We start from the raw sequence: 26,797 nt of genomic DNA, 5'->3' as shown, positions 1-26,797 counted from the left end.
AAGAAATAAATGCTGTAACTTAAGCACAGACAGGGGGAGGCATTTTATTTATTTATTTTTTTTGCCGTGATAAACTTTTATTTGGTAACAACAAATATCCATTGTGGATATTGTGTACAGCGTTCAGGTTGAAGGAAAAAAAAGTGATCAATTAAAAAAAAACAAAAACAAAAAACAAACAAACAAAAAAAACAATGATTCATTGAGGGTGACAAATAGGGCAGAATTTTCTGGAAAAACCGGTCTGCTTTTTGTGAACTTGAACACAACCAAGATCCTGAGTGCATCAACAGTACTTTGAGTGGAGACAATTTACACACAGCCTTTACAAATTCATACTCAGTTTCTATTTTACATGTTAATCTGTTACAAATTTTTAATGATTGCTCCTCAAAAGCAATTTCTACTTGATAAAAAGACTTTGCAACGTGCAAAGCAAATTGATAGATGAGGCTATAAAACACTACTGTACAAAAAACCCCCAAAATAAAACAAAACACACCAAAAAAACAAAAACAAAAAAACCCCCACTCTAGCTCCACTTCATATTACAAAAATCATTTAAAGTAGTAATATTTAGTGCATTTTTTGATAGCACCATAAGATGTGCTGAATCAGTCAACACGTGAGGTTATTTAGCTGTGCCAGAGAGCCGGTATTCAGTGATTCAGTCATTTCCGTTTTGGAGGAAATTCGTGGAAACTTCACCAGACTGTCCATCCTTGTGCTTCTGATGAAAGAGCACTTGCTGTATACAGGTTCCTTGTTCCGGTCTGAGAGCCAGAACGTAAAAGTGAGTGAGTTTATCTAAGGCCTCTGCATGATCATGAGGGCACATGTGGTCTTCTCTGTGTTTTAGGGGAAGTCTTCAGCAAGGTGCTGTAGAGTGTTCTTTTCAAGACCAAGGTGGATTGCATCTAAGTAGTGCAGAAACCTGAAGGAGGGGAGGGAATCAAATAAATAAATAAATAAAACTACAGCTCACAGAGTTTTCTGTGGACCCAATTCAAGAGGCTGCATTTGCATGTATGCTTGCACACTTAGAGTTACACTCTAATACAGTTATTTGTAGCCTGTCAGTTATCCACTTGGTGTCAAACGAAAACAAAACCTACATCATCTAATGAGTTAGCTATTGGGTGCCTGTTCATAAAGAAGTTCTTCACCACATCCTGCCCACAGTTAAAACCAAGACCTGCTGCCACTCGCTGAGTGAAAAACTACTAAAGCTTTCTGCATGCTCACCTTCGTTTAACCTTGCCCTGCTCCTTAAGCTGCTCTGATCTGCAGATGGTGCGTAGGGCTGGCAAGTAGTCCAGAGCAGCTGCTGGTCTGTTTCCCAGAGTACCAGCCACTCCTCTCAACATCAGACTCTCCATCACTTCTCTCCTCTCCTGGACCAGCCTGGAACAGAGCAATACACATTGGCTTTCTTTGAACTGGCTTAGGATTCATTTCAATCACAACATTTTTATTGCGGAGTTAATTCTGTGCAGGTTTACATTATACTTAAGTCTAAAATGAGGCCTAACATTAAAGAGATAATAGTAAGACTCACTGTGGTTGACAGGGGCCGTCCTGAGTGAAGCTATAACCTTCACAATGAGGGGCCACAGGGAGGGTGAGTTCTGCTGCAGCCTCTTTGCCCAGCTCCCCTTCCAGCTGTCGGGCTTTGTCCCTGGCCTCCGCTACCAAACGTCGACACTTGTGGAAGCTCAGTGCCTCCACGGCAGCCTGGATCTCCAAGACACGCTCTACCCTGTCCCAGCTTCCTCTGTCAGTCTCAACCCTCGACTCATCTGTCATCCCGTCTTTCACCACTGCACCGACTGGTGACAGTCTTCTGTGAATGTCACCTGCTTCTGGATGAACACGCAAGGAGGAGTCCATGTAGGACATGTTGTCTAAAAAGTCAGCTATGGATTCTAGACACTGTGAGACTGGGATACTTTTTACCCGCTCCTCAGGAGTCAGTGGCTTCCTTTTCACCATTTTTGAAACTAATCTCTCTTTGATTTCCTCCTTTGCTCCAGGAGCACCCTGCGGCTTGCAGAGAGATAGAAAACTGTCCTCTGAGTCCGATTCAGATTGCAGTCCACCTTGGTCAGGTAGACAGTGCCTCCTCTTTTTCTTCCTCATTCTGTCGGAAACTTTAACTGGACTGCCATCGTCCGAGCAATCAGCTGACTCTGCTGTGTGCAGTAACCTGGCATGAGATGGCAGCCTGTCGGACTGCAGGCAGGTGGAGGACAGTTGCTCTTTGAAATTAACGGAAGGACGGTCTTGTGAATCAGAAACAGGTTCCTCTGGTTTGCGGGTAGAGGTAGTCAACTGTGTGATTGGTAGAGGTAAGAGGGTCTCCATGTTGGAATAGAGTAAGTCCACTCCGCGTCCCTTGCTCTCTGTCAGCAGCTCCCAGCAAACCGCCTCCTCCACCAGACTCTGGCTCTGTTGACAGCACATGGCCACTTAATATCTTACATCAAGTACTATATGAATCAACAAAGAATCGTGATCAAAATTGAAGAAATCTAAAGCAGGTCATGGCACTTGTTGTGTGCTCTTGTAAGTGGTAGATGAACAGTTTACCCTGAGCAGTTCCCAGATGTCTTTCTCAGGTTCAATATTCAGCAGGCCCAGTTTGCTCTCAGTACAGCCGGTGTCACAGGGGGGGAGAGTGGACGGGACAGTCACTGCACACACAGACATTTCTGCCGCCTCTCCATCAGTCTCTGGTTTTAGTTCAGCTTTGAATGTGAATGAGGGAGGGGAAAAAAAATAAATTAAGAAGATAATTGTAAGTGTGTAAGTCTGAAGTTTCTACTAGGTGATTTGGTTGAGTTATCATGTTCACAAGGAGAGCCACACAACCGCAGACGGCAGCATGCCGACATAATAGACAAGTAGCTTTGCAAGTTGTGAACAGCAATTCATTCCACAGTTCAGGTGCCATCAACGGCAGACAGAATTAGTTGGATTTTCAAAATGCTTCTCGACTGATTAAAATAATAATAATACTAATATAACAATAATAATGATATATAAAAATAGAACATTACACATTATATTATATATCACACTATATATGATATATGGTATTATTATCAAAATTTGTCCTACTCATCTGCTTACCATTTTTGTCAGCATGCATCAGTGGTCTGGTTGTGTTGCGCCCCCCAGCACTGCGAGTCCAGAACTGCAACTGCAGTAAACTCTGCCTGATGTCACAGCCGTTGAGTCTGAGCAGAGAGCTGATGTCTGATAGGTCTGTTCTCACGTCCTCAACCAGACACAACAGCTGCAGGTAGCTGCCCACATTTACCTGTACCAGAGACAGAAGACGACAGCTGAAAAACTGACTGAGACCATTACACACAAAACCTTTTATCATCACAACCTCAAGTCACATCAAAGAACCCACTCAGTCAGGAGGTAATGGTAACAGTAAGAGTGAAACTAAGGCCCGTCGTTTATTATTCACATTCCATCTTTGATGAGAGCAGCTGTTTAGGAGTCCTTCACTCACCACTGATGGCGTTTTGAAATGAATCTCTTCAAAGTTGCCATCAAACATGGTGCTGAAAGCAGGATCTGGAAAACATTAAAAAAAAAAGTGATTTAAACTCAAACACCAGACACAGGGTATAGATAAATACGATCAACAGAGGTAAAACATTGCCTTCGAACGTTGTCCTTCTACTCACCGCTGGTAGTGAGGACGACTGGCCTCTTGGTAGTGGTCATGAATGTCTTGATGGCAGCTAGAAACCCAGAGTCATCGTCAAAAATAACATCCACTTCCTCAAAAAGGATCAGCGAAGTGGCCGTCTTCTTGCTCTGTTCTTCACTGTTCTCTTTAGGGGTGGTAGCTGTTGGTGATTTGACTGCGAGGTCTTTATGATTATTAGCAGCCTCATTATTTGCTTTCACGACTCTCTTGGAGGTAGCTGTATGAAAAGTTGAGGCAGAGAGAAAAACAATGGCAAATTACTTATCATTAAAGCTTAGATAAAAACTTTTTATAAAAAGGTAACATTATAAAAATTTAAATTTGACACATTGGAAGTACATTTACCTGTTTGTTCATTCTTCTTGGTGTTTGGTGGCTCCTTGTTGGTGGGTTGACCCATTTTGAAAAGGTTAGCTAAAGAGGTGGGAGCCAGACACCCCTTTTTAGTACCTCTTGGCGACTGGGGATGTTTCCTAGGAGAGGAAACCACCCTGCGAGGAGAGTTAACCTTTCCTGAAGGATGAAGGGGAAAAAATAAACAATAATATAAAACAAACAAAACCAACTAAATAAATAAATTGGTTTCCAACAGTTCATCTTGTAAAATTCCTACTTTTCTACGCAAAATGTGCAACAGATCTTCTCCCGAGCCTACAACTCATTAGAAACGTGGCTATTGATGTCAGTTGTGTACATACTGGGAGAGGTTCCAGGCCTGACAGTGCCAGCGCTGCTGCTTGTGCCGTAAGTGTTGAAGTAGGTGGGTTTGTGGGTGTTGACCCCCTGACTGTCCACCTGGTGTGACTGAGTGGCTTCCCTCAGCTGGGACAGAATAAGACGGCCACTCCTCTGAGATGAAGCGTTCACCTCAAATACCTTGAGTAACCAGAGGGAAGTTGGCAGTTATGTAGCTCCCCGTAACAAATGTGTTGCTTTGAAATGCATGTGAGACGTTTGTACCTTGAAGCCCAGCTCCTGGGCACAAGCATAGACAGCAGCAGTCTTTCCTACTCCAGTGGGTCCTGTGATCAGCATTGTATTACACAGCATGTCCTCTCCATCCTGGGAGTCCTCTTCTTCACAGTCCCAGTCAGTATCTGCGCACACAGGGCCACCATGGAGTCAAAATAAACATACATCAAGCCAACAGTTATAAAGAGAAAACAAGATCAACATTGTTCAAATCTCCCACCATTGCTTCCTTCCTCTTGTTTCTTGTCTTTCTGCTTTTTTCTCTCTTCTCGGTCTGCACGGAGTTTCCATTCCTTTAGCCAACTGTACAAAAAAAAGGGAACATGAAACACTCGCTTCCATGTTCTTCATATAGTCAATGATTATCCCAAGCCCATATGGTGAAAATTTTGGTAATTGGCTAGACAGTATAAAACAAATACAGTGATCACTGGTTTCATACAGTCGCGGGGAAGTTAAAGCCGTTTTACAGGCGTTCCTCACCTGTGAAGCCTCCTAACTGAGGTTCTGTTGCCTATGACATCACTGGAGTACTGGGGTTGATATTTATCTGTCCACAACACGTCCTCCTTCACCATATCTGTGGAAGAAACTGCACTGAGTTTCTGAGTTTCAGGGATTAAACCGAGGCCTTAAATGTCAAATATGAGGCAAAACCGCCAATTAACTTTACAGAAGCCAGCTGGATGAATATATCCAGCTAACACGTTAACAGTGAAGGTACAAATGACCTTTTAATATCACACCTTTGAGGATGTTGTAAGAGAGTTTTCATGCTAGTTTGGTAGGTCTGTTTGCCTCTCATAGATGGTTTTTACGATAATTATACATTGTTGTGGTTGTGAGTCCATGACAGCAGGTCTATTTTTTGTACTTAAAACCAAGCACTTAACCTTTTTTTTTTTTTTTTTTTAAGTTTTCCCACCCTTCACTATCAAACCCATTGAGCCACCGCTTTAATAATGACATGTTTGTAGAAAAAGGAAATACTGGAGGAATAGTATGAAAACCATCAGTAAGCATAACATATGTTGATCCACTGGTGTGTCGCTCTTTGTTTGCAAACTTGCTTTGACATGAGTTATGTCTTTTATTTCTTCAGTTATTTTAATGATGTCATTATGGATTAATAACTAATAAACAATACCTTTTTGTATTCAATTGTATTGTTAATTTAGGTATTGTTTATTTGCTGCCTCACCTTTTCTTACAGTATCCTCTTCCAAGGGCAAGTCATCCAGCCCAACCACGGAGTCGTCCTCAGACAGGATGGGAGCAGTTTTGTTAGAAGGCCTGGCTTTCTCTTTCGCCTCCTCCTCTAGCTTGGATCTCTGTGCTCGTCTCGTGCGACCCCCCCTTTTTGTTGGCTCTGGCTCAGGTGTGGACATGTTCTCTTCTGAATGGTTGCCCCGCTGCTTCTTAGCCACTTTCACTGCGTTTTCCCCTTCATCATTTATCCTCTTCCTCTTCCCTCCTACTGGTTCAGTTGGCAGTGATGTGCTTGTGACTCTGGTTGGTTCTGGTTCTAGTAGGTAATTACAATGGTCGTTTAGGATAATTTTCATTTTATGCCCTACCTGGTCTTTATTTTGGCTGTGGTTCATTTTAAATCAATTGCAAACACTGAATGAATCAAATACTGCCCGAATATTCATGCTTTGAGGGCTGTTTGGATATTATTTAACTGCCCTGTAACTTAAAAAACTGAGTGCTTGTGTAACTTTCCATCTGGTAGATGCTATTAAAGAATAAATGTGGATATTAAATATTGAATACAGTCAAAATGTTTACAGAAATCAGAGCTAGATCACAGCCTAGAATAGACTGCAACATATCTACGTTCGTTTCAGTGTTCAAGTGCAATAGCCTTCCGTCCGACTGACCTGCAGCTGTGCAGTGCTGCTGCTGGTCAGTACGTCTCCTCAGGAAGCGACTGATGAACATCTGAACAGGAAAGGGAGGGTTAGAGGTGTGGACCTCCTCCATGAGAAGCTGACGAACACATTCAGAAATCTCAGGTCTCCTGCCGGAACCCTGCGAAGAAAAAAAAAAAGTCTATTATTCAGTATTGCATCTGCTGTTAAACTCCACTGTAACTCTGTTGGGAATAATTCCTCACAACATCTTTTTCTGAATATTAATCTAAAGGAAATACTTTAAGTACACTATCAAAGTACATCCACAAAATTCACCAAATGATAAAACATATTGGACAGAAATGAGTATTAATTTTGTTTACAAGTAGATTTTTACTTTATAAGCCATTTTAAATGCTTGACTAGCAGACAGGTAGCCACTATTAACTAGACAATTTGTTCTGAAATATCAATCTTGTTAAACATGTAACTAAATCCCTAACAAGTCAATGTGCATTGGTCTGGAGTTGACGCTGAACACTGTCGGGACAGTTACTAAGAAAATAATTTCACCACAGTCATTTCAACATACCCGTTCACAGAAGCATCTATGGGCAGGTTCAGTCTTCAAACAAAAGGAACCACTAACAGATGGAAAAGAGTTGGATGTTTGGCACCAAAGCTCTTTCAGATGACACAGTAACGGAGATTCGGGCCACGGTAAACTCCAAAGCGGGGAATCTGTCAATACCCAACAAAAACAAGTTTTTGTTTGATCAGTACCTACCAGTCCTTCATAACAACAAGAAACAACAAAAAACCCACAAACTTAAGTAACTAACCCTGTCTTAATGAAGATGACAACGTGTATATCTATGAAGGAACAACCCACCGTTTTGTTTTTGCTTTGTGTGTAGAACTGGTTGAAAGGAGGAACAGGAGAGGGAATATGCCTCTTTGGTGGCGGTGGTCTTGGCTATCTGCTTCCTAAAGGACTCAGGCAGACCACTTTTCAAGAACTCTCTACGTGCCCTGAACTGTTCATCATCCTGGGAGTTTTCAGAGCCCTCGCAGCTACTCTCATCAAAGATGGAAACCACTGCAGACACCCTCCGAGCACTCTTCTCTTGGCCCAGCCATGCAACTTTGGAGCCTGTGAGGAAACAAATACAGCACCATTACATGAGATTTCTAGAGATTTCAACGAAATGCTAAACAATTAATGGAGATTTAGAGGGGGAAAGACTACCTGGGACAGCCTTGGTCTCTTTGCCAGGTGGTGCGGCTTTGCCCAGAACATCATTTAGACTTCGCAAAGGTTTCTGGTTTTTACTCTTTTCTGGTGCCTTCTGAGGAGTGGCAGTCTGGTCGTCCTCCAGGCATATGACAGAATCCTGACAAGAATAATGAACACATAATGAACTTCTCAGCTTTGTTTGTTTTATATGATGTTTAAAGTTTGAGTTGTGTATCCGCTTGTTCATGTTGTAACGAATCTCTCTATTTTTGTTTGTTTGTTTTATTGGAAATATTTGGTTAGGTGTTTTATGTGCAGGTAGCTTTATGACAGAATAAAAATCAAACCAAACCTACCTCATGTATATTAACCTGCTATGTATTTAACAATGGACTGAGTACACTTTTTTACTGGGTTTGCTACACGAGCTACACTGCTGCACATAAATTGTGCATGGTGCAGTATGTTTGTAAGGGGAATCAACAAGGCTGTCTACAAAGATTGAATAGTTTACAAAGGCTCAGTGTATATTTATACATTTGTTCACTTAAAGAACAACGCTGCAAGATACAGAAAGGTCTGAGAAGAGAATCACAGTTGCACATAAAAAGCTTTATGCTTTTGTGGATAGGTAAAAAGTTGTGCGTTGTGTTGTTGATTTGAAACATTCTATGGGTCCACGTGCCTACTATTATTTATGGCAACAAGCCAGAAGAACCGGACCACAGAACTGTCTCCATGAGCTCATGTTCATACCATCAGTACAACCTTATGTTGGCCTTTTACTGTACCTCATTTTCACAGTAGCTCTTCTTGATGGAGGCCTCAGTTCGCGATGAACGTCTTAAGGTGCCCTTCTCCCCAACAGTAGTTTTCTTACTCTGCTGTATCACTTTGGCTTTTTCCACCAACTTCTTTGCCTGCTTCCTTTTTTTAGACTCATTTGATGTCTGGGGGAAAAAAAAGTTAAAAAGAGGATTTCATCATCCTCTGCCCATAGTTATGATAATGTTTAAATTGTTTTTTTTCCTGGTAAAGTTAGAACACCAGTTCATTAAATACTATACTCACTTTAGTAGCCATAGAAGTGTTAATGCCACTTCCACGTTCAGCCTTTGACATGGAAATATTTTTATGGACTCTAGTAAATTTAATCCTTGTGAAAGAGAAAATATTTAATTAGAACCAGAAAAACAAACATTAATAAGAATCTTTACACATGCTTACATACACAATAGCCGGTTTATTAGGTACACCTAACTATAACCAATGCTGTCTAATAGAACAGTCCTGCAAGACATCGTAACTTTAAGTTATAATGTTCAGTTTTTGTTGGAACTGTTTTAGAGGTGTTGATACAACTTTATGATCATTTTGGAGGATGAAGTTTGCAGTGCTTCTGAATTATATTGTGTTATACTGACAAGTGTTTCCATTAATTTGTCCAAATTTGTGGACGTGTCTTCATTTATATCAATGAGGGTAGGCTAAATAACACAAACAGCTCTCTGCACAAGGTAGTACAGTTCAACAGCACCACAAAATGCAGCCTCCAAATGATCGTACAGTTGAATCAACACCTCTCAAACAGTTTCAATGCAATCTGAACATTCTAACCTTCATAACCTCCAACCTCCATTCTATGGCACGCATGCATAGTAGTATTAAATCATAACTATATGCATGTGTCACCTGATTGGACTTTCTTTTGTGTCAGGTGGGCACACCATCTCTGCTACAAAGACTCCATGTTTGGACTTCCGTGTCTTTGGGGTGGATATCTTTACAGGGCTCTCAGGTAAAGCTGCATCAGCATCCTTTGACTGGTTTCCTTTCCTGGTTTTTCTGATAGGAGTTGCTGGGGTGGTTGCGGGTGCTTGCCTGACTACAGCCTCTCTTCTGGACCTCCTCACAGCTGGGATGGTGGGCTCTCCGTTTTTATCATCAACGTCATCAGTCATGGTCATGGTTTCCTCCACAGGAGCAGCAGCGGGTGAGGTGGTGACTGCCTTGTTTACTTCTTTAAATTTCTTTCTGCCTTTTCTTGCTGGTTTCTTTTTAGCTACATTGTTTTCCTGAGGGGCAGCAGGAATCTGCTCAACAGATGGAGGAATAACACTGTCCTCCTCAGCAACTTTGTCTGCAGCATCTAAATTCTTCTCACCAGGCTGCTTCTGCTTGCCCTGACTCTTCCCAGGTTTGGTTTTTGACCCATCCAGGTTGGGCTGTTTGAAGGCAGCCATGAACTGTTTCCTCTCTGCCTCACTGCACTTTGGCATGGATTCACTCTCAAGCACAGCCAGCTCTAGATCCTCCTCTTGAAGGACAACATTGGATTTCCTTTTGACAGTCAGCAAGGTAGAAGAAAGCTGATGTCCAGCTTCTGTTTGAGGAGACGATACTATTTCTGCAGGGCTCACTGGCCCTTTTCTCTTGTTGAAGATAGAAGCTAACTTTCCCACAGCCTTGAATGCTTCCTGTTTGGGAGAGACCACATGCACCTCAGCCTGGATGGTGACGGTTTGGGGTGAGACTTGGAGTGATGTTTCCCCAGACCCCACATTTTCCAACTGCTCAGTGGCCATTTCCTCTGCCTCTGTTGTGATTTCACTTTCCTCTTCTTTGCCCTGTTCATCTTCTATGTCCTCTTCACCCTTTTCCTGACTCTGACTTCGCACAAAATCCTCAAAGGATATCGTGACTGTGCTGTTGCTTAACTGTGAGGCCTGATCCACATTAATCTCCATGCTAACATCACACAAGGAGGTCTCTGCCTCTTTCTCCTCTGGTTCTGGTTGCTTTGCCTCCTGTTGCTGCCTCTTCCTAGAATTTCGTGCAGCAGTTTTGACCTGTTTTGCCTTATCCCTCAAAGGTCCAACTGGAGAAGAGGCAATGCTCTTCAGTACTGGTTTAAGTTCGACATTGTTTCCACATATGGAACCATCTTCATGATGTTCAGCTCTTTCGGCCTGCTCAACACTGACAGTCATACTGGCACTCCTCTCTGGTATTCCAGCAGTGATACAAGCCTCAGCACTAAGCTCGGCTAACAGAGCTGCTGTATCACTACCAAGGACCCCACAGCTACTGGTCACCTCTGCTGCTGAGTCTCTGCTCTCATGTGATTCCTCTACAATCAGGTGGTTTGCCTCTGCTGTGGAGCTGACAGTTTCAGCCTCCACAAGTTTCCTTGCAGCTTTGATGGCCTTTCTACCTCGTTTCTGAATTGGCTGTTTCACTGCTGCCTCTGGGCTGGTGTGTTTTTCTGCAGACTGAGATGTCTTACAGTTCTCTTTAGACTGTTCTGGCGAGCTAGTCTTTTCCCTAGAGGACGGAGCCCTCCGACTAAAGTAGTCCATGATGTTGTTGGAGCGAGGAGGGGAAAAGGGTTTCTCCACAGACTTGGCCACAGGAGAGAAATAGTTTGTGATTGTCTTAACAACAGGACTGCCACCATCTTTGCGAGATTTCTTGCAAGGCTGTAAAAAGAGGCGACAAAGTTACATGGGATTGCATAAGAATGAAGAAAAACAATATGCAATGTAACAGCTACTGCATGCTATTCATAGCCCCAATCATTATCATAGAAATACCTGTGTATCAAAGTCCTCAATGACAGATGCCATAGCAACAACACCAGCCATAATTTGAAGAGACCTAAAGCAAAAGAAAACATTGTTCTACACACACAGGTCTGAAAAAGCAGCAACTCACTGAAGAAAACATCAGAGATTCATATGAAGTGTTAACTGCCTTTCCTGGTGGGTCAGCGGTCTAAGTCACCTGCAATGTAAACTCATCGTGCCCAGATCGATTCTAGCGGGGAGACGTTTCTCTCCCTGAGTGTCCTGTTCCTCATCTCCCTGTTTACAGTATTATTATTATTATTAATAAATACAGGCAAAAGTGGTGTGAAAATAATCATGACAGGATAACTAGCCCAATGCTCTTACAACTGCTAGTTAGCAACCCACCAACCTGCAAATCATTCACTTTAGCATAAGTAGAATCTGATACATTTTAAAGTTTTTAGCAGTGTTTTCAATAGCTTTTCACATTTCAAGATTTTCAGTTAAAACCACAGCAATCAAAGCCTTTGAATATTTTAAACAAACAAATGTACTGCACAATTCAAAATCCATTCATTATATTTTACTCAAAATGAGTAGCCACACACTGTTGACACAACAACTGAGTACTGTGAAAAAGCATTAATACCACACTATGCAGGAAGAGGACTGGAGAAGCAAAGTCAGTATAGAAATGTTTATATGCAGCACATTTAACTATATAATACAGCTATCAGGGACTGCAGGTAACATGAGAATTGATATTATTCCTGACACTGGCGCCCAGCAGCTCTTCCAGTTTTGTGCCGAGCGTAAGAGGGACGAGCAGAAAAACAAAGGTCGAGGAAAACACTCACCGATAATGCAGAACCCTTAACTTGCTGCAGCTGTCTTCTTGCCTTTTCTTATTGACTTCCACGTGTGCGCAAATAAACAAAAGAGACGAAGTTCATTGTGAGAGGCGGACAGCTGTGTGTTGCCAACCGGACATATAAATTTCACTTTAAAACAACAAGCTAGCAGACTTCGCTAGGTGCTACTTTCACCGCAGCTCCGCTCCTCACAGTTCCCAAAAGTGACCCAAACATTTTTCCGCATGTCAGCCACGGGTATATGAACGCAAAGTAGAAAACGTTATAGGGATATTATCCAAATTTTTCCAAGTAGGAATTCAAAATACATGTTTCTTCACGTACGTCGCTCTTTCAAAAACGCGCCAGACGGGTCGTGAACGGAGAGCGCCAAAATATGCGTGACCTTTGGCAACACCAACTTCCACCAATTAGAGGAAAGACAATGTGTCCGTCATCAGCTGACGTGTTTCGCCCACAACAAATATGGCGTGTGGTGTTGCCGTTAAAGGAGACGAATAAGTGACAGCGATCTCTACTGGCTGCACCGCGCCAACATGAAACTCCCTCTCATTTCACAGGTACGAAATACTTTTGACATAACTAATGTAACACACGAACTTCACAAACGTTCACAAGAAAGTTCAATTTCAGTAATCTGTTACTGTTTTACATAGAACTGGATCCAACCCGTGCTTTTATATGCAATTACAGCTGAAACTAACAGTTATTGTTGTTGGCGATTAATCACATCTATTTTCTCAATTTATCGATGAATCGTTTGTTCTATCAAATGTCACAAAATAGTGAAAAATGTCCACCTCACTTTCCCAGAGCTCAAGGTGATTTCTTCAAACGTCTTGCTTGTCTGACCAACGGTCTGGAACCTAAAAATATTTACTTTACACAGATACAAAACAGAGAAAATTAGCAAATCCTCATATTTGAGTAGTTGGAATCAGCAAATGTTTGACATTTCTTATTTAAAAATGACTTAAATGATTAATTAGTTACCAATATAGATCCTAATTCATTTTCTGTTGGCCGTATCATTGATTAATCAACTAATAACTTCAGATCTATGTAAAAATGTCAGTGATGTCAAACTGATTAAACTGCCAGATGATTTATGAATGCTTCCCTCCCTCCTATTGATGTACGATCACAATTTCAGAGTCTACAGTTTTTCTCTTTACGGTTCCATGAATACAGGAACTGCAAGTGGCTTCTCTGAAAATGTGTGACATGATGTATTCAGACTCTATAATATTTGACCCGAGAAGATTGTTTAGTGGCTGATAATGGACATCAACAACACATCAGTCAATGTCAGTAACCACTAACCTGACAGGGAAATGCTTGGTTTCCAACAACTCCTGAGGAGCCCAGTCGATCCGGTTTTTGGCCAGTGGTGGATGAAATGTCTTTGTGTCTTTAACATTTTTATTTATAGCTATCAGATGAGAGATCGCAATGATTTAACAGTGCTACATTTGTATTTTATTTTTTGTATAAATATTTTTTTCCCCACACACCACCTTCAAACCTCCTGACCAAGCGGTTAGAGAAATGAGTACAAAGGATCACACCACACTTTACATATTTCTCTCCAAAAGAGCTGTATGTGGTAATGTTATATTACCATTCCTGTTTTTATAGCTTCAGTTTCACTGTGTTTTCAGTGTTGCCACAGACTGTTGTTGATTTGTCCTGTCAGTTTCTTTCTTACTTCCAGTACAGTTACCCAACAGGCGTGAAACAAGCCAACATCATCGTTGAAAACTATGGCTAATATACACACTGTTTCCAAATCTGGTTAGTGATCTCCTGTTCATAAAACTCAGCCAGTAATGCTCTGCTGCAACATCTTGTGCAATTGATTAGGCAGGACACCGTTTATTTAAACTGTTTAAACTGTTTATTTTATTTATTTGTAAGTTTATTTAACAGGGACAATTCAATTACTCATTGTTAGAAAAACTACTGAAATGATGTATATACATTATGTAGGGCGTCTAGATGAATCTAATTTGTCGGCTCTGTCCCTGCTTAGGCTTTTAAATTCATGTTAAATGACTAAACAAATAAATGTAAATATTTTCTTAAATTTGTATGAATTTGTAGAATATGAATTCTGAATTGAAATTTACAGCATAAAATGTTAACAGCATTTGAATGTTGTTGTAAGACTTGAGAAAACATCATCAGGTCACTGGTTTGTGAGGCATCAAGCTGATATTTAAGAGTTAATCAAAGCAGCCTTTCCTGACAACCAATGTCCCTCGTTGAATTAGTGAATATACTGTTTTACTAACAGTGCTCTTTTTATGGATTTCTTTTTTTTTTTTTTTTTTTTTTCAGAATTGATAAGGATAGTGTCGTTTGCCTCTGCAGGTACACGTGATTATTAGTAATTAATTTACTGTGAAGATTCCAGCTAGCTTCGATGGAGCCTTCATTCAAAGCAGTGAGTTTGATATTGATAGAGGGAAATATTTTGGTTGATTTAAAATGTTACATATGTGCATTGTTGTTACAAATTACACCATTTAACGTCTGTTTTCAGTGAGTGGAGGTGTTCCCTCAGAAATTGGGAGCACATTTTGGAGTCAAAGAGCACATACCATGGTGTGTGAATGGCTGAACAGTAGAGCTGGGAACTCTGATGTCACTTCTGGGGTTGGCAGCATGAGTGCCTCGGCCAGTTATGTGGAGAACCTGAATGAAAGCCCTCTGACAGATGAAAATCATCAACTGATGAGTCAGTTTTTTCTCAGAAACGACAAAAAAAAAGGTTATTCATACCAGGGTTTCCACAGACACTGTAAAAACCCAATGCAGACACTCTTTTTAAACACAAGAGATGTAGCACACAAGCAGTGTGGCAACTGAGGAACTACAGTGACAATGTATCCGACAGAAAAACACTGTTTGGATACTGTAAAGAATATGGATCTATACCCAGTAGCATAGAATGGCTGAACAGGGAAATATATGGTCTTTAAAGAAGAATAAATACTGTTTATGTTATGTTCTGGTGATATTATAAACTGTTATAATCTTAGCTCTGCATTTAATATTTAAATGTTATGTAATCATGTCAATGCAAAGATTATATTTTGCCTGTATGTGCATGTCATAAAATGTGTTTGTTCAGATTTATATTTTACGAACTTGAAAAGCATATGAAAAATACTGGAAAATCATGATTAGAAAATAAAAAAGAAATTTTGAAAAAAATAATGTTATTGCTTTTATGTTAGCAATCTTTTATTTAAAAAATGTCTGTAACAATTAATGTATTATCAAAACATTTCCCCTTTTTTTTCTTCCATAGACTAATCGGTTAATCGACCATCGTCGTTTCAGCTCTAGATAACACAGAGTAATAACAAATACAGTCTATGAGTGACAAACGCGAATGAACCTTCCTGGCCGCCGTCGTGTCTCCGGTGCTTCCCTGGCCCCGTCAGTTTCTTGACTTTCCTTCCCACTCCTGCGCAGCTCTGGTCCGAGTTTTCGCCTCCCTGTCCCTCGCCTGTCTTCTGGCCAACATGTCGGAGTACAACGCGGTACCGCCGCCCGGCTCCGGGGCCCCTCTCGGCGGACAGGCAGCTCTTGGAAACGGAGCTGGAGGCATCAAGAAAGATGCGTTTGCGGACGCGGTGCAGCGGGCCCGGCAGGTGAGGGATGTGACAGGCAGCGGCACGTATTGAGGGAGGGCTAGCTAACGAGTTAGCTTGAGGGCTAACACCGCATAAACAGGGGGCTTAATGTTTTGAATACACATATTTTTTCCAAGTTAATGATGTCACAATATTACAATAAAGCTAGTCAGGTCACGTCGCCTCTCGTTATACCTTAGCTAAAACACTGTAGCTTGTGCCCCAACAAACCTACAGTGTGAACTGGGCGATATAGACAAAACCAAAAAACTACTTCGCATGACATTGTTATTATGATATCACCGGCTATCTCTAAATCAACGAATATACGACTCACCACGTTTAAACTATCTGTGGGGATGTTTAATATCTGCAACCTGTCTATATTTCCTCCACAAATTAAGGCAAAAAGGAAGCATTGGAGCAATTATGACCCTCACCCCCTCATTTTTTACATATGGGCACATACACTCAGCTGGCAGTTTATTAGCTACACCTAGGTAAAACTAATCCAGTGCAATACAACAGTCCTACAATGAATCCTCTTTTCATTTGTTCCAAATAGTGGGGTTGGTTTATATAAACGTGTTAAGTAAAGCAGATGTGATGGCTAGCAGATAACTGTTAGGTGCATCAAACTGTGGCAAAGCCTCAAGGCCATGAAAAGAAAATATCTAAGGCACCAATGTATTACGGTATTATAATAACAAAAATCCTATTTAATAATTAACTGTATCCAGTCATATTATTACAGTGGATCTCCTGGGCCACATAGATAGATAGACAGATTCCCCAAAGGGAAATTTCAGTGTTACAGCAAGTACTTCACAAAAACTACCACTAAAAAAAACAAGGTAATTAAAAAACAAATACAACTAAAAAGCCAAATGATGCACAATAACTAAGAAAGACAAATTAAAATATATAATAGAATCAATTAAAAAACACTGAGAATATAGAATAACAATAGGTGCATAACTTTGATATGTACTGAATACACACTATACAATGATTGTAAAATACTGCTATACTGTTATACATTAGTGCTAGTCAAGTGTATATCGGTAAAGGTTGTACAGTCTGTAAGATGCTGATCACTCCAATGTCTACCATACAGTATACAGAGTGTCAACATGTGCACATATTTCAGAGTTGAAGAGTAGCACAGTCGGTGATTTTTCAATTGTCACGGTGACTTTTACACTTGTGTTTCAGATCGCAGCTAAGATCGGGGGTGATGCTGGTCCTCCCATGAACAACAACAACACCGCATCAGATGGCTTTCCATTTACTGCACAGAAACGACAGCTGGAGGATCCAGGTAGCAGTGACCAAACTGCTTATAAGCACCTTTGTGTTGCATGGTTGATGATGGCTTTAGATGCAGCGGATATTTTTGTGGAGTCCCACACACACACACACACACACACACACACACACACACACCCAGCTACAGTAGATATCTGTTGTTTCCTCATTTTACAGATGAACCAGAGAGCAAGAAAATGGCTGCACAGAGTGACTTGGAATCAGCTAAAGCGCTGTGTGAGTTAATCCCTCTAAGTTATGCTCTGTTTACTAATTGCATTGTGGCATCTTTAACTCACAGTTGACAGTATTTATTATAGACTTCAAGTAGTACAGTATTGTAAAGTTGTTGTTGTACAGTCTCCTCCCCTGGCCGTTTGCACATTCTCATCTCAGAGTCCATCGGTAATTCAAAACCTCTCCTTTCCTCCTCAGCTATTAGCGCACAGCTCGCTGCTCTTGCACAACAAAGGTGAGATCTCATAGCTTTCAGCTGATTGTGTAATAATTAGCTGTATTCAGCCTTTGTATCATGCCAATAGAGAAGAACAAGATTCTAACAAAAATACAATTAGAAAGTCTACTACTACCTGACTTGTTTTCTCTTGTTGCCTCTTTGTCGTTGTCCTCTCTTGCTGATGATGCCAGACCTGCCTCCACCACAGAAGAGTACAGTGTTCCAGATAGCATGGTGGGACTCAGTGAGTGCAACCCAATTCTGTTTTAACACATATTGATGCCACTCTGTGTCTGTAATAGAAGAAACCAATAGATGCCACTTTAGAGAGTGTGACCAACCAAACAACACACATCTCTCTTTCTCTTCATCTCCAGTTATTGGCCGTGGAGGTGAACAGATCAATAAAATTCAACAGGAGTCAGGCTGCAAGGTTCAGATTGCTCCAGGTACTTTTTGTGCTTCTGTGGAGGCTAAACAACTTACCATTTTACACTTTTATTGTCCTTTTGGTTTTACTTATGCTATCCGTGTGTGTCCAGACAGCGGAGGCCTTCCAGAGAGGAGCGTCTCTCTCACAGGCTCCCACGACTCCATACAGTAAGTTTTTGATTTTGTGCAAATTGGCTCATTATCGCTTGATGTGGAAGTATCAGAAATGGTCCCTAATCATGAAGCAGATTGCCCTGTGAACTTGTATACCGCAATCACAAAATTTGTCAGAAGCGGGGCAAGATAAGAATATATCAAAACAGTTTTTCAAAATGATGTGTGTCAGACCTTTTCTTAACAAGGATGCAGTAGCTTTGAAACCCCAGTCTATCATGTCCTTTTTTAATTGGTTGTCTATGATTACCTATTGCCTAATTTTATAAAAACTACCTGACATAATATTAGTGTCCCTTGATGTTGTAAAATGGATGTGGAGTAACCGGTCAGCTCTCCTCCGGCTAGGAAAGCCAAGAGGCTGTTGGATGAGATAGTTTCACGAGGGAGGGGTGAACCCCCTTGTTCTTATCACGAGTCCACCAACGGGCAGAGCGGCACAGTTCATGAGATGATGATCCCAGCTGGCAAGGCTGGCCTTGTCATTGGCAAGGGAGGAGAGACTATCAAACAGCTACAGGTACATTTCATGGCCGTTGCTTTTGCGTTTTTGGAAACTGTAACTGTAATTACCTTGACGGATGTGTAACCACTTTTTCATTACGGTGCATTTGCTGTTTTATATGAGAATGTTTGATATGTAAAGCCAGAAAAGAAATCCACTAGTGGTGTCAGTAAAGGCGTACATAACCACAATGTTTGATTGTGTGATACTCTAGGAGCGTGCAGGGGTGAAGATGATCCTGATCCAGGATGCCTCTCAGGGACCCAATGTTGACAAGCCCCTGCGCATTATCGGAGAGCCATACAAAGTCCAGGTACAGCTATAAAATCATTTTATGAAGTTCAAAATAAATGTGAGGTGCTGAGTTGCCATGAACTTTAATCGTCATGTTTTGCTCCTCAGCAAGCCCAGGAAATGGTGCAGGAGATTCTGAGGGAGAGAGACCATGGCGGCTATAGTGAAAGAAATGACTTCAGCTCCCGAATGGGCGGCGGCATGGATGTGAGTTTGTGTGTGGGTGCAAGATTAGAAATGGGGTCACTTGTCTTTGAACCAAATCTACACTCATAGATACTTATTTTTTCAACTCAGATCCCGGTGCCACGACACTCAGTCGGTGTTGTCATTGGACGCAACGGAGAGATGATCAAGAAAATCCAGAATGATGCTGGAGTTAGGATACAGTTCAAACAAGGTAGGACCCTGTGATGATAATGGCTGCAATCATAAGAATTACACAGTTTGTTGATGTAACATTTTGCATGAACAGTACATTCAGTGTAAAGACGACATGACAGCTTGATGTCTGATGCAATTAACTGACACAGAAAGACAACTTATAGAAATTGTAACCTTAAATAACACCCCATCCTAACTGAAGATCGAGCTTTTACGAATTGAAAAATGTGGGTGATTGCTCAAATATCTTGTTGTAATGTTGTAAATCCCTTTTCACATGAGTCTTTGTGTGCAAAGCAGGTGTCATCTTGCTCTCAGTTTTTGCCTATCTATTGACTTGACATGCATCAAAAAGATGTCAGAGCGAGGCAGGTTTTTTTTTTTTTAAAGCAGTAGTTGCAGGTAATCGAGTTGAGTATTGATTCTCAGTTCAGCACTACAAGAGACTCTTTCACATTAGTAATTTAAATTAGAGTTAATATAGAAAATATTTCTTAATGCAGAGTTAAATCTTTCTCTCAGATGACGGGACTGGTCCAGATAAGATTGCCCACATCAGTGGTCCTCCCGACCGCTGCGAACATGCTGCCCAGATCATCAACGACCTGCTGCAGAGCATCAGGGTCAGGGAGGAAGGACAGGGGGTATGGATCACTCTCTCTCTCCCTCTCTAACACACATGCATGAACTGTCTTGCACTAAAACAAACTAATAAAAATAGGCCCTTAAATGTAGTAAACTCATTATCTTAATCAGTTTCGGATAACAGTGAATGTATAGCAGTAGGCTTGAGTCAGGCATAATGTTTGCATTGACAGAACTAAACTTATTTAAAAAAAACTCAAATATCCTCAACCTAGATCTTAAAACAGAAGCCATGACTACTTTTCATTCAGTATAAACAAGTACATTCCTTAGAAAGACAAATCTATAGCACTGTGCTGTAGATGTGAGGCTTTGTCTGCCCTCCATCTACAGGGCCCCCCAGGTCCTCCAGGCATGCCTGCGGGCAACAGGGGCCGAGGTGGAGGACAAGGCGGTTGGGGTCCCCCTGGAGGGGAAATGACCTTCTCTATTCCTGCCCACAAGTGTGGGCTCGTGATTGGCCGGGGAGGAGAGAATGTCAAGTCCATCAACCAGCAGACAGGGGCGTTTGTGGAAATCTCTCGACAGCCACCCCCCAACGGAGACCCGAACTTCAAGCTGTTTATCATCCGGGGCTCACCGCAGCAGATCGACCATGCCAAGCAGCTCATTGAAGAAAAGATTGAGGTACACAACATTCTTGTTTTTAGTCACCAGCTTAAATCCTTTGTGCGTAAGCTTCGAATGAGAAGCCATTTGGATTCCTAGATGTCTACATTCATATGATTTGTGGTTATGTCATGTCCTCCAGGGTCCTCTCTGTCCTGTGGGCCCGGGGCCAGGTGGACCAGGTCCTGCTGGTCCAATGGGTCCCTACAACCCCAACCCATACAACCCCGGACCGCCCGGGGCCCCTGGACCACCACAGTGAGTAGCTACAACTAATGTTCAACATGTGTGTACCTGTAAATGCCACACATAAAAGCAGCAGCATTTAAGATGAGGGGTCTTAATAATAAACCAATTCTTTGTTCCTCAGTGGTGGTCCTCCAGGTCCTCACCAGTACAATCCTCAGGGCTGGAGCAGCACCTACCAGCAGTGGCAGCCCCAGGCACCCCATGACCCCAGTGAGTCACCTTTGAATTCACTGCCTCTCCTGGTTTATTTCTGCCCATTTCATCACGTTAAACACATCAACCCCACTACAGTACTTTCATCCCGTATGTTTTATTGTATACCCCTCCCAGTCGATTCTGTTAGTAATGACAATTTTTTTTTTTCTAAATCTGGGAAGGTACACAGGAGTACTGATGGAAATGTTGTGATGAGATGCACTATCTGTACGTAAAGCAGTTCTGGCTAACCCTGTCTCTGTTTCCCCCCTGGTCTCCAAGCCCGGTCTCCAGGCCAGTAGCAGGGGCTCACCCTCACCCTATGAGGACCTCACCCCCTCCACCCTGCATCTTTTCTAGGCAAGGCAGCAGCCAATGACCCTAACGCAGCCTGGGCGGCCTACTACGCTCAGTACTACCAGCAGCCGTCAGGGGCTGTGCCAGCCCAGTACCCCACAAACCCAACTGGAGGTGCCCAAACATCAGGGGACCACACCCAGCCCGCACAGACGCCAGGGGGCCAGCCAGACTACACCAAGGCCTGGGAGGAGTACTACAAGAAGATGGGTGAGACTGCCAAAGAACATCATCTCTAACTTTCCCTACTGTTAACTAGCAAATTAATGTTTTGGCTGGACCGCAACAGCGGGGCCAGCCCTGTAAGCGCCAATGTCCATGACTGACTGACTGACTGACAGATAAAGTTACACCAGTGATCAGCCGAATGCCACGTCATCAAGCTTTGGAGTTTCCCCATTGACCGTAGCTCTTTCAAAATGAAATGCGTCATCAGGGGGTCGTTTACAGGTGTTTTGTTGCCAAGTTAGCTCCTTTGTCACTAGATTTACAGACTTTTCACACCGCTTTAGCGACTTTTCTTCACAAAAGCACCTAGCGACAAATCTAGCAACTTTTTGGACCAACCTTAGCTACCTTCTGAGGAAGAGAGTCGCCAGTGCAGCCCCACAAGCACGAGGTCGGGCTTTCCCTCCACAGGCTCACCTCTCTACGCATCAGTTGACCACACGGCAGCTGACAAGGAGGTGAATGAGCTTCTAACTTTCTCTCTGAGTGATGATTTTACAAGTTTGTCAGACGACGTTGTGGTTTTAAAATCATTTTAGCAGCGCAGAGCAGCAGCTTGGAATTGGCATGGAAGTGTTTGTTGGTTAACATTTTGTCTTAATTTGCAGCGTTTCAGTCACTAATTGATACTTGTTCCGTTGTCTGACAACAGAAACAGAAAAACATGTAAATGAGAGAAGCTTTAGTGGGAATTCAGCTGTATTAACATACTGTATATGTGAGTAAAGAGAAGCAAACACATAAAGGGCGGTCCAGCCACATACTAGGTTTTGGCCTAGTCTTGTTTTTTTTTTTTAAACCAGTGCTGAAATGATTTGTGGGTTTAAATAATCAGTCGAATCAATCACTTTATTTGTTGCTCAAAGGGCCTTCAGTTGTGCAGCGGTGAAACACAAAACGCATGTTAGAAAACACAGGATAGGCACATTAAAAATTAAAGCTCCTTTAATAATGACAATTTAATAATAGATTATTTGATTTTAGTCATTTAGTAAAACTGACAAAAATTTTCAGTGTGAGGATTTGCTGCTTTTCTCCATTTCAGATCACTGTAAATTGAATATCTTTGGATTTTTGGACTGGTGAGACAGTAAATTAGATCTTAACCAACCAAATTAATTGATACAGAATCAATTTTAGTTTCAGCCCAAATTTTTAATTGATGGAAGAAATAATATCAAAATTAAATTTTGCCAAAATGCCAAAGGGCATTTGCTTTATAATGTTTCACTTTGTCCAATTATCATTTATAATCACACATTTATTAGGCTTCAGATGTGTTTGGTTTTTTTGGTATATTTAGTATATGGTCTGTATCTTTGCAGCCATTAACTCACTTGCTCAGACTCCTCAAACACATTCTTATCAGCAATTAGGGGAAGACGATGGTCTCTTGTTTTGTCCTGAAAAGAAAGAAATAAAATGTGTAAAGAAACATAAATAAAGAAATGGTGCGCATTGTAAGAGCTTGGGAAAACAGCTCTGTCCCAATTTCATACTACATAGTAATTACATACAGTGTATACTTCATACTAATCATCATTTTGTATTGTTTTAGCAGTTAGTATACAAAAAAATCAACATACTTTCCTATTTCATAAGAACAGAAAATGATACATGTGACATCAGTCACTGGGACTTTGGAATTTCACTGCCAACTAAACTTAGCAAATATGCATTAAATATTATTCCTAAGATTTAATACTTATTTTACACTTTCTTTCAATTCTGTTGAGCTTGAGTATACTTCATTTTGCCACTTGTCACATCACACTACATACTGAAAACCTGATTGGAATTAGTGAGTAGTATGGATGTGGGACACACCGATTTAATTCCTCAGGTGAAACGTTGCTGGTTAGTTTTTAGTTCTGCATCAGTGACTCAGTGAACTTTGTTGTGAGCTTGGTCATGCCTTTTTTTGTCTGTCTCCTCCAGCACAGGCAGGTGGCTCCGTCCCTGGGACAGTAGCTGCAGTCCCCGGAGCAGCAGGGGGAGCAGCATCCACAACGGGAGGCCAGCCGGACTACAGCGCAGCCTGGGCAGAGTACTACAGGCAGCAGGCTGCATACTATGGACAGACAGGGCAGGCTCCTGGCCAGCCAGCCACCCCTCAGCAAGGGCAGGTTGGTACAGAGACTGCAGCGAGGTTTTCATCATGTCTGTTTGGTATCACTCCATCTGCTCCCTCTGAGATTTTGATATTTCCATTTTATTTCTATTTGAAAGTCATACATTTTACAATTTACACTAAGAAACTGATCTTTCAGTGGTTAATCCATTTGCATTTTAGACGCAGTGAGAGATCATAGCAGAAGGTCTGAGCCTGGAGAGAATCAAGAAGACGGGATGAGGAGGACAACCCTGAACTTTGGCCAGGATCTACGCTGTTAAGTTGTATTTTTTGTTTGTTTGTTTGTTTTTTGTGGAAGTAAAACCCTTCCAAACCACCAAACATCATCTGGATACTTTTTAATAAAAATGTGAACTGAACAGACGTTCTAGTGCTTTGCTCCTGAAGGGAGGGATAAGACTGATGATCCCATCATGGCAGGTACGCAAAGCTTCATAATGCCTCTACAAACATTTATATATACCATTATAAACAACGGGAGCCTTGAAACGCCAATACATCTATCTCATCTTTATTTTAATATCTTAAGACATCCAAGTCCCATTTTTAAAGCCCTAACCTTCATATCTAAGTGTTATATTTACTGAATTGCACAGAGCTATTAGAACTATAATCATATTGTGTATCTGGTACAGGTCATAAATCAGAGAAATCCTTTTTAAAGCTCATTTTTTTGCTCAGTGTTTTGATTTTCTTTCTTTTAATTATCACATTTTCCTCTAGTGAAGCTTGCATGGTGTAAAATTTGATTTTTATTTTTTTTTTTCCCTTTTGCTTATGAATGTCTTCACCTACAGTACTTTGTATGAGTGAACTAATTTTAAAGTGCACAAGTAGAATTCTACAATGTTGATTCATGCATGTGGGGTGACTAGTAATCGTTGAAAGTCGGTAGAGGTGGATGAAAAAACAGCTAATAAAGAGCAATGCCAGCCTTCATCTGCAGAGCAGCTTCAGTCGGCCTTCTACTGGTGACATGCAAGTCCTTAACTGGGTGTAATGACGTGAAAGTGTTCTCCAAGATGCAAAGCCATGAGTTTGAGGGATGGAGTGTGGAAATGTGGTTTTACATCAGATATTCACATAAGGATTTAAAGCTTTTTATTAGGATGTTTTACTTGGGGAGGCAATGAAAGCTAATGAACTCAGTCCTGGTATCCTCAAAGATTTAAAGACAAGTCGTTTTTTTTTTTTTTTAATTGTTCATAGGTTGCAGGAACTATGCGCCTTACACCACGTTATGCATATTTGTTTTGGCCTTGGATGCAAGTGGCTGATGTAGCATGCTTGGTTCATGTTGCCGTGATTCGAGACTTTTCTCCTTGCTTAAATTTGTTTTGCCTTTTTATCATATGGCGCCTCTTCAGCTTCTTCAAATGTCCATTCTGGGCTAAAACAAAAAACACCGGCCCACTGTGCATGGAAGCCCAAAATGAAGAGAAAGATTCATTTTAAATTTGGCCAGCTTGGTGTTTCATATTGCTTTGAAAACTTTAAAGTGATTGTCACACCTTCTCAAAACCAACTTGTACTTCTCGTGGGCATTCACCTTGAAGCAACTGCATAGCTGTCTTTTTCCACGTAGTGACTTGTGTAATGTGAAAGTGTCTTGTTTTTTCTGTGGAGGTTCTGACATCCTCTGTAGTTCGCACATCTGCAGGTTCTTCTATAATGGGAACATGTCACATAAGGCTACATTTAAACCATGCTGTGATTTTGTTTAGTCTCCAGGATGCATGTTATTGCTTTCTACTTTGGTTTTTATGGATGCTAACAAGAATCTGATGATCATCTGCCTTCCCACATTGTCATTGTTTGTGTGCGAAAGAATGAAATTTAGTCTTCCGATGTGTCTCACTTTAAAATATATTGTATATGTACATATATTCAGCAATATAAATGGCTGTTGGTTTTGACTTACAGAGATGTATCAGGTATGATTCTTGTATTCTGAACGGCAGCTGAGAGCCTGCCTTTGGCAGCAGTGTTGATATTGTTAATAAATGACCACCAGCAGCAATACTCTGAATTAAAAAGAGGCATATGTCAATTACTTTAAAATGTGTGAACATTTTTTTTTGAATTGCATTTTCTTTTACAAATAGTTAATATAGCCGGTTGTTGCACGACACTAACAAAAGCACATTTGAGATAAATCACCACTAGATGTCATTAGTCCTCAGATTAAATCAGACTACTGCAAAGATGATGAAAGCCCATTTATTGGCAAAAAAAAATCTTTTTTTAAAAATGATTTTTTTTTTAAAGATAACTGAAGGCACACATATATCAAATATAGGCAACTGTGTGTACTTTTCATATTCTATACTTTTGATTCTCTTGTATTAACTCTGACCTGTTTTTCTTGTATGAAGCATTTTCAGTTTTCCAATGTGTTAAAACATTATAATTGGTTTGTTAGTGTTTCCTGCACAAGCAAGCTTACTTTTAGTTTCGTCAAACAGACTTAAGGTATGTATGCTTTCTGTTCCACTGTCATGTTTGGAACTTTAAAGCAGAAGTTGTGTGAGAATGTGTGTGAGAGAGAGCAAAACCCAGGAAGTCACGATCTGTTTATTACAAAAGTGTGAGAGTGGCTGCAGATCAGACGCGAACCCTGTGTATCTACTGACCCCACAGATTATAACACTGATGTACTGAGACATGACTGTACTTACTGTACAAAACAAACTTTTGTTGACTTTGTGAAAATAAATATACAGGGAATGCAATTGCAATTTTAAAAATTCTTTAATTTATATCTTTAAAATTAAAAACATCTGAATTGCATTCTACCACCTCCAAAGGCACAGTCATACTTATAGCAGACCAAATTCATAAAACACTGCCACTGAACGTCTTTTTTCTCAATTTGTTTTGTACATAAGAAACAATGCACTATAAAAAAATGACTTAAACATTTTTCTTACTGGGTAAACAATGGCC

General features: G+C 41.1%; 2 protein-coding genes and 1 long non-coding RNA gene across 6 annotated transcripts; 2 read left to right on the top strand and 1 right to left on the bottom strand.

The window, feature by feature from the left end:
* Positions 1-42: 42 nt before the first annotated feature.
* atad5a (ATPase family AAA domain containing 5a) lies at positions 43-12,653 on the bottom strand. Of its 2 annotated transcripts, none has more exons than XM_040122902.1 (22): positions 12,222-12,653; positions 11,389-11,452; positions 9,488-11,274; positions 8,867-8,951; positions 8,587-8,745; positions 7,808-7,952; positions 7,451-7,711; positions 7,151-7,299; positions 6,586-6,736; positions 5,904-6,227; positions 5,186-5,282; positions 4,923-5,005; positions 4,691-4,827; positions 4,429-4,606; positions 4,076-4,243; positions 3,705-3,947; positions 3,527-3,591; positions 3,133-3,322; positions 2,590-2,747; positions 1,559-2,448; positions 1,246-1,404; positions 43-934 (listed from the first exon to the last, which is right to left on the bottom strand). In XM_040122902.1, exons 2-22 carry the CDS (start codon positions 11,437-11,439, stop codon positions 856-858), a joined length of 5,559 nt encoding a protein of 1,852 aa, XP_039978836.1. In that variant the 5' UTR covers positions 11,440-11,452; positions 12,222-12,653; the 3' UTR covers positions 43-855. The 2 variants fall into 2 exon arrangements, with proteins under 2 accessions (XP_039978836.1, XP_039978831.1); XM_040122897.1 differs by lacking the exon at positions 12,222-12,653 and adding an exon at positions 11,579-11,634.
* Positions 12,654-12,739: 86 nt separating this feature from the next.
* LOC120788406 lies at positions 12,740-15,111 on the top strand. The gene is made up of 4 exons (XR_005707233.1): positions 12,740-12,796; positions 13,933-14,030; positions 14,577-14,682; positions 14,782-15,111. It is a non-coding gene; the product is annotated as an uncharacterized LOC120788406 (long non-coding RNA).
* Positions 15,112-15,650: 539 nt separating this feature from the next.
* LOC120783153 (far upstream element-binding protein 2-like) lies at positions 15,651-26,151 on the top strand. 3 transcript variants are annotated; one of them, XM_040115918.1, is made up of 18 exons: positions 15,651-15,898; positions 17,096-17,201; positions 17,366-17,425; positions 17,624-17,660; positions 17,837-17,889; positions 18,023-18,094; positions 18,188-18,245; positions 18,585-18,771; positions 18,971-19,069; positions 19,159-19,257; positions 19,348-19,450; positions 19,957-20,078; positions 20,413-20,706; positions 20,831-20,946; positions 21,059-21,147; positions 21,493-21,699; positions 23,656-23,843; positions 24,011-26,151. In XM_040115918.1, exons 1-18 carry the CDS (start codon positions 15,770-15,772, stop codon positions 24,017-24,019), a joined length of 2,028 nt encoding a protein of 675 aa, XP_039971852.1. In that variant the 5' UTR covers positions 15,651-15,769; the 3' UTR covers positions 24,020-26,151. The 3 variants fall into 3 exon arrangements, with proteins under 3 accessions (XP_039971852.1, XP_039971869.1, XP_039971861.1); XM_040115927.1 differs by having other exon boundaries at positions 15,652-15,898; positions 18,600-18,771; positions 24,011-26,150; XM_040115935.1 differs by lacking the exons at positions 23,656-23,843; positions 24,011-26,151 and having other exon boundaries at positions 21,415-21,603.
* Positions 26,152-26,797: the final 646 nt, after the last annotated feature.

The sequence above is a fragment of the Xiphias gladius genome, chromosome 3 (assembly GCF_016859285.1).
Source record: "Xiphias gladius isolate SHS-SW01 ecotype Sanya breed wild chromosome 3, ASM1685928v1, whole genome shotgun sequence".
Classification (NCBI taxonomy): domain Eukaryota; kingdom Metazoa; phylum Chordata; class Actinopteri; order Istiophoriformes; family Xiphiidae; genus Xiphias; species Xiphias gladius.
Note: the sequence above shows the minus strand (reverse complement) of the source record. Positions and strands in the feature narration are given on the sequence as shown.

Coding starts and splice junctions, on each gene's coding strand:
- atad5a (XM_040122897.1), bottom strand. Junction 4,828..4,922: donor ACAAGAGGAAGGAAGCAATG/GTGGGAGATTTG, acceptor CTGTGTGCGCAG/ATACTGACTGGGACTGTGAA. Junction 3,948..4,075: donor CAAGAAGAATGAACAAACAG/GTAAATGTACTT, acceptor CTTTTCATACAG/CTACCTCCAAGAGAGTCGTG.
- LOC120783153 (XM_040115918.1), top strand. CDS start 15,770: ATGTCGGAGTACAACGCGGTACCGCCGCCCGGCTCCGGGGCCCCTCTC. Junction 18,772..18,970: donor AGACTATCAAACAGCTACAG/GTACATTTCATG, acceptor GTGATACTCTAG/GAGCGTGCAGGGGTGAAGAT. Junction 20,079..20,412: donor TCAGGGAGGAAGGACAGGGG/GTATGGATCACT, acceptor CTCCATCTACAG/GGCCCCCCAGGTCCTCCAGG.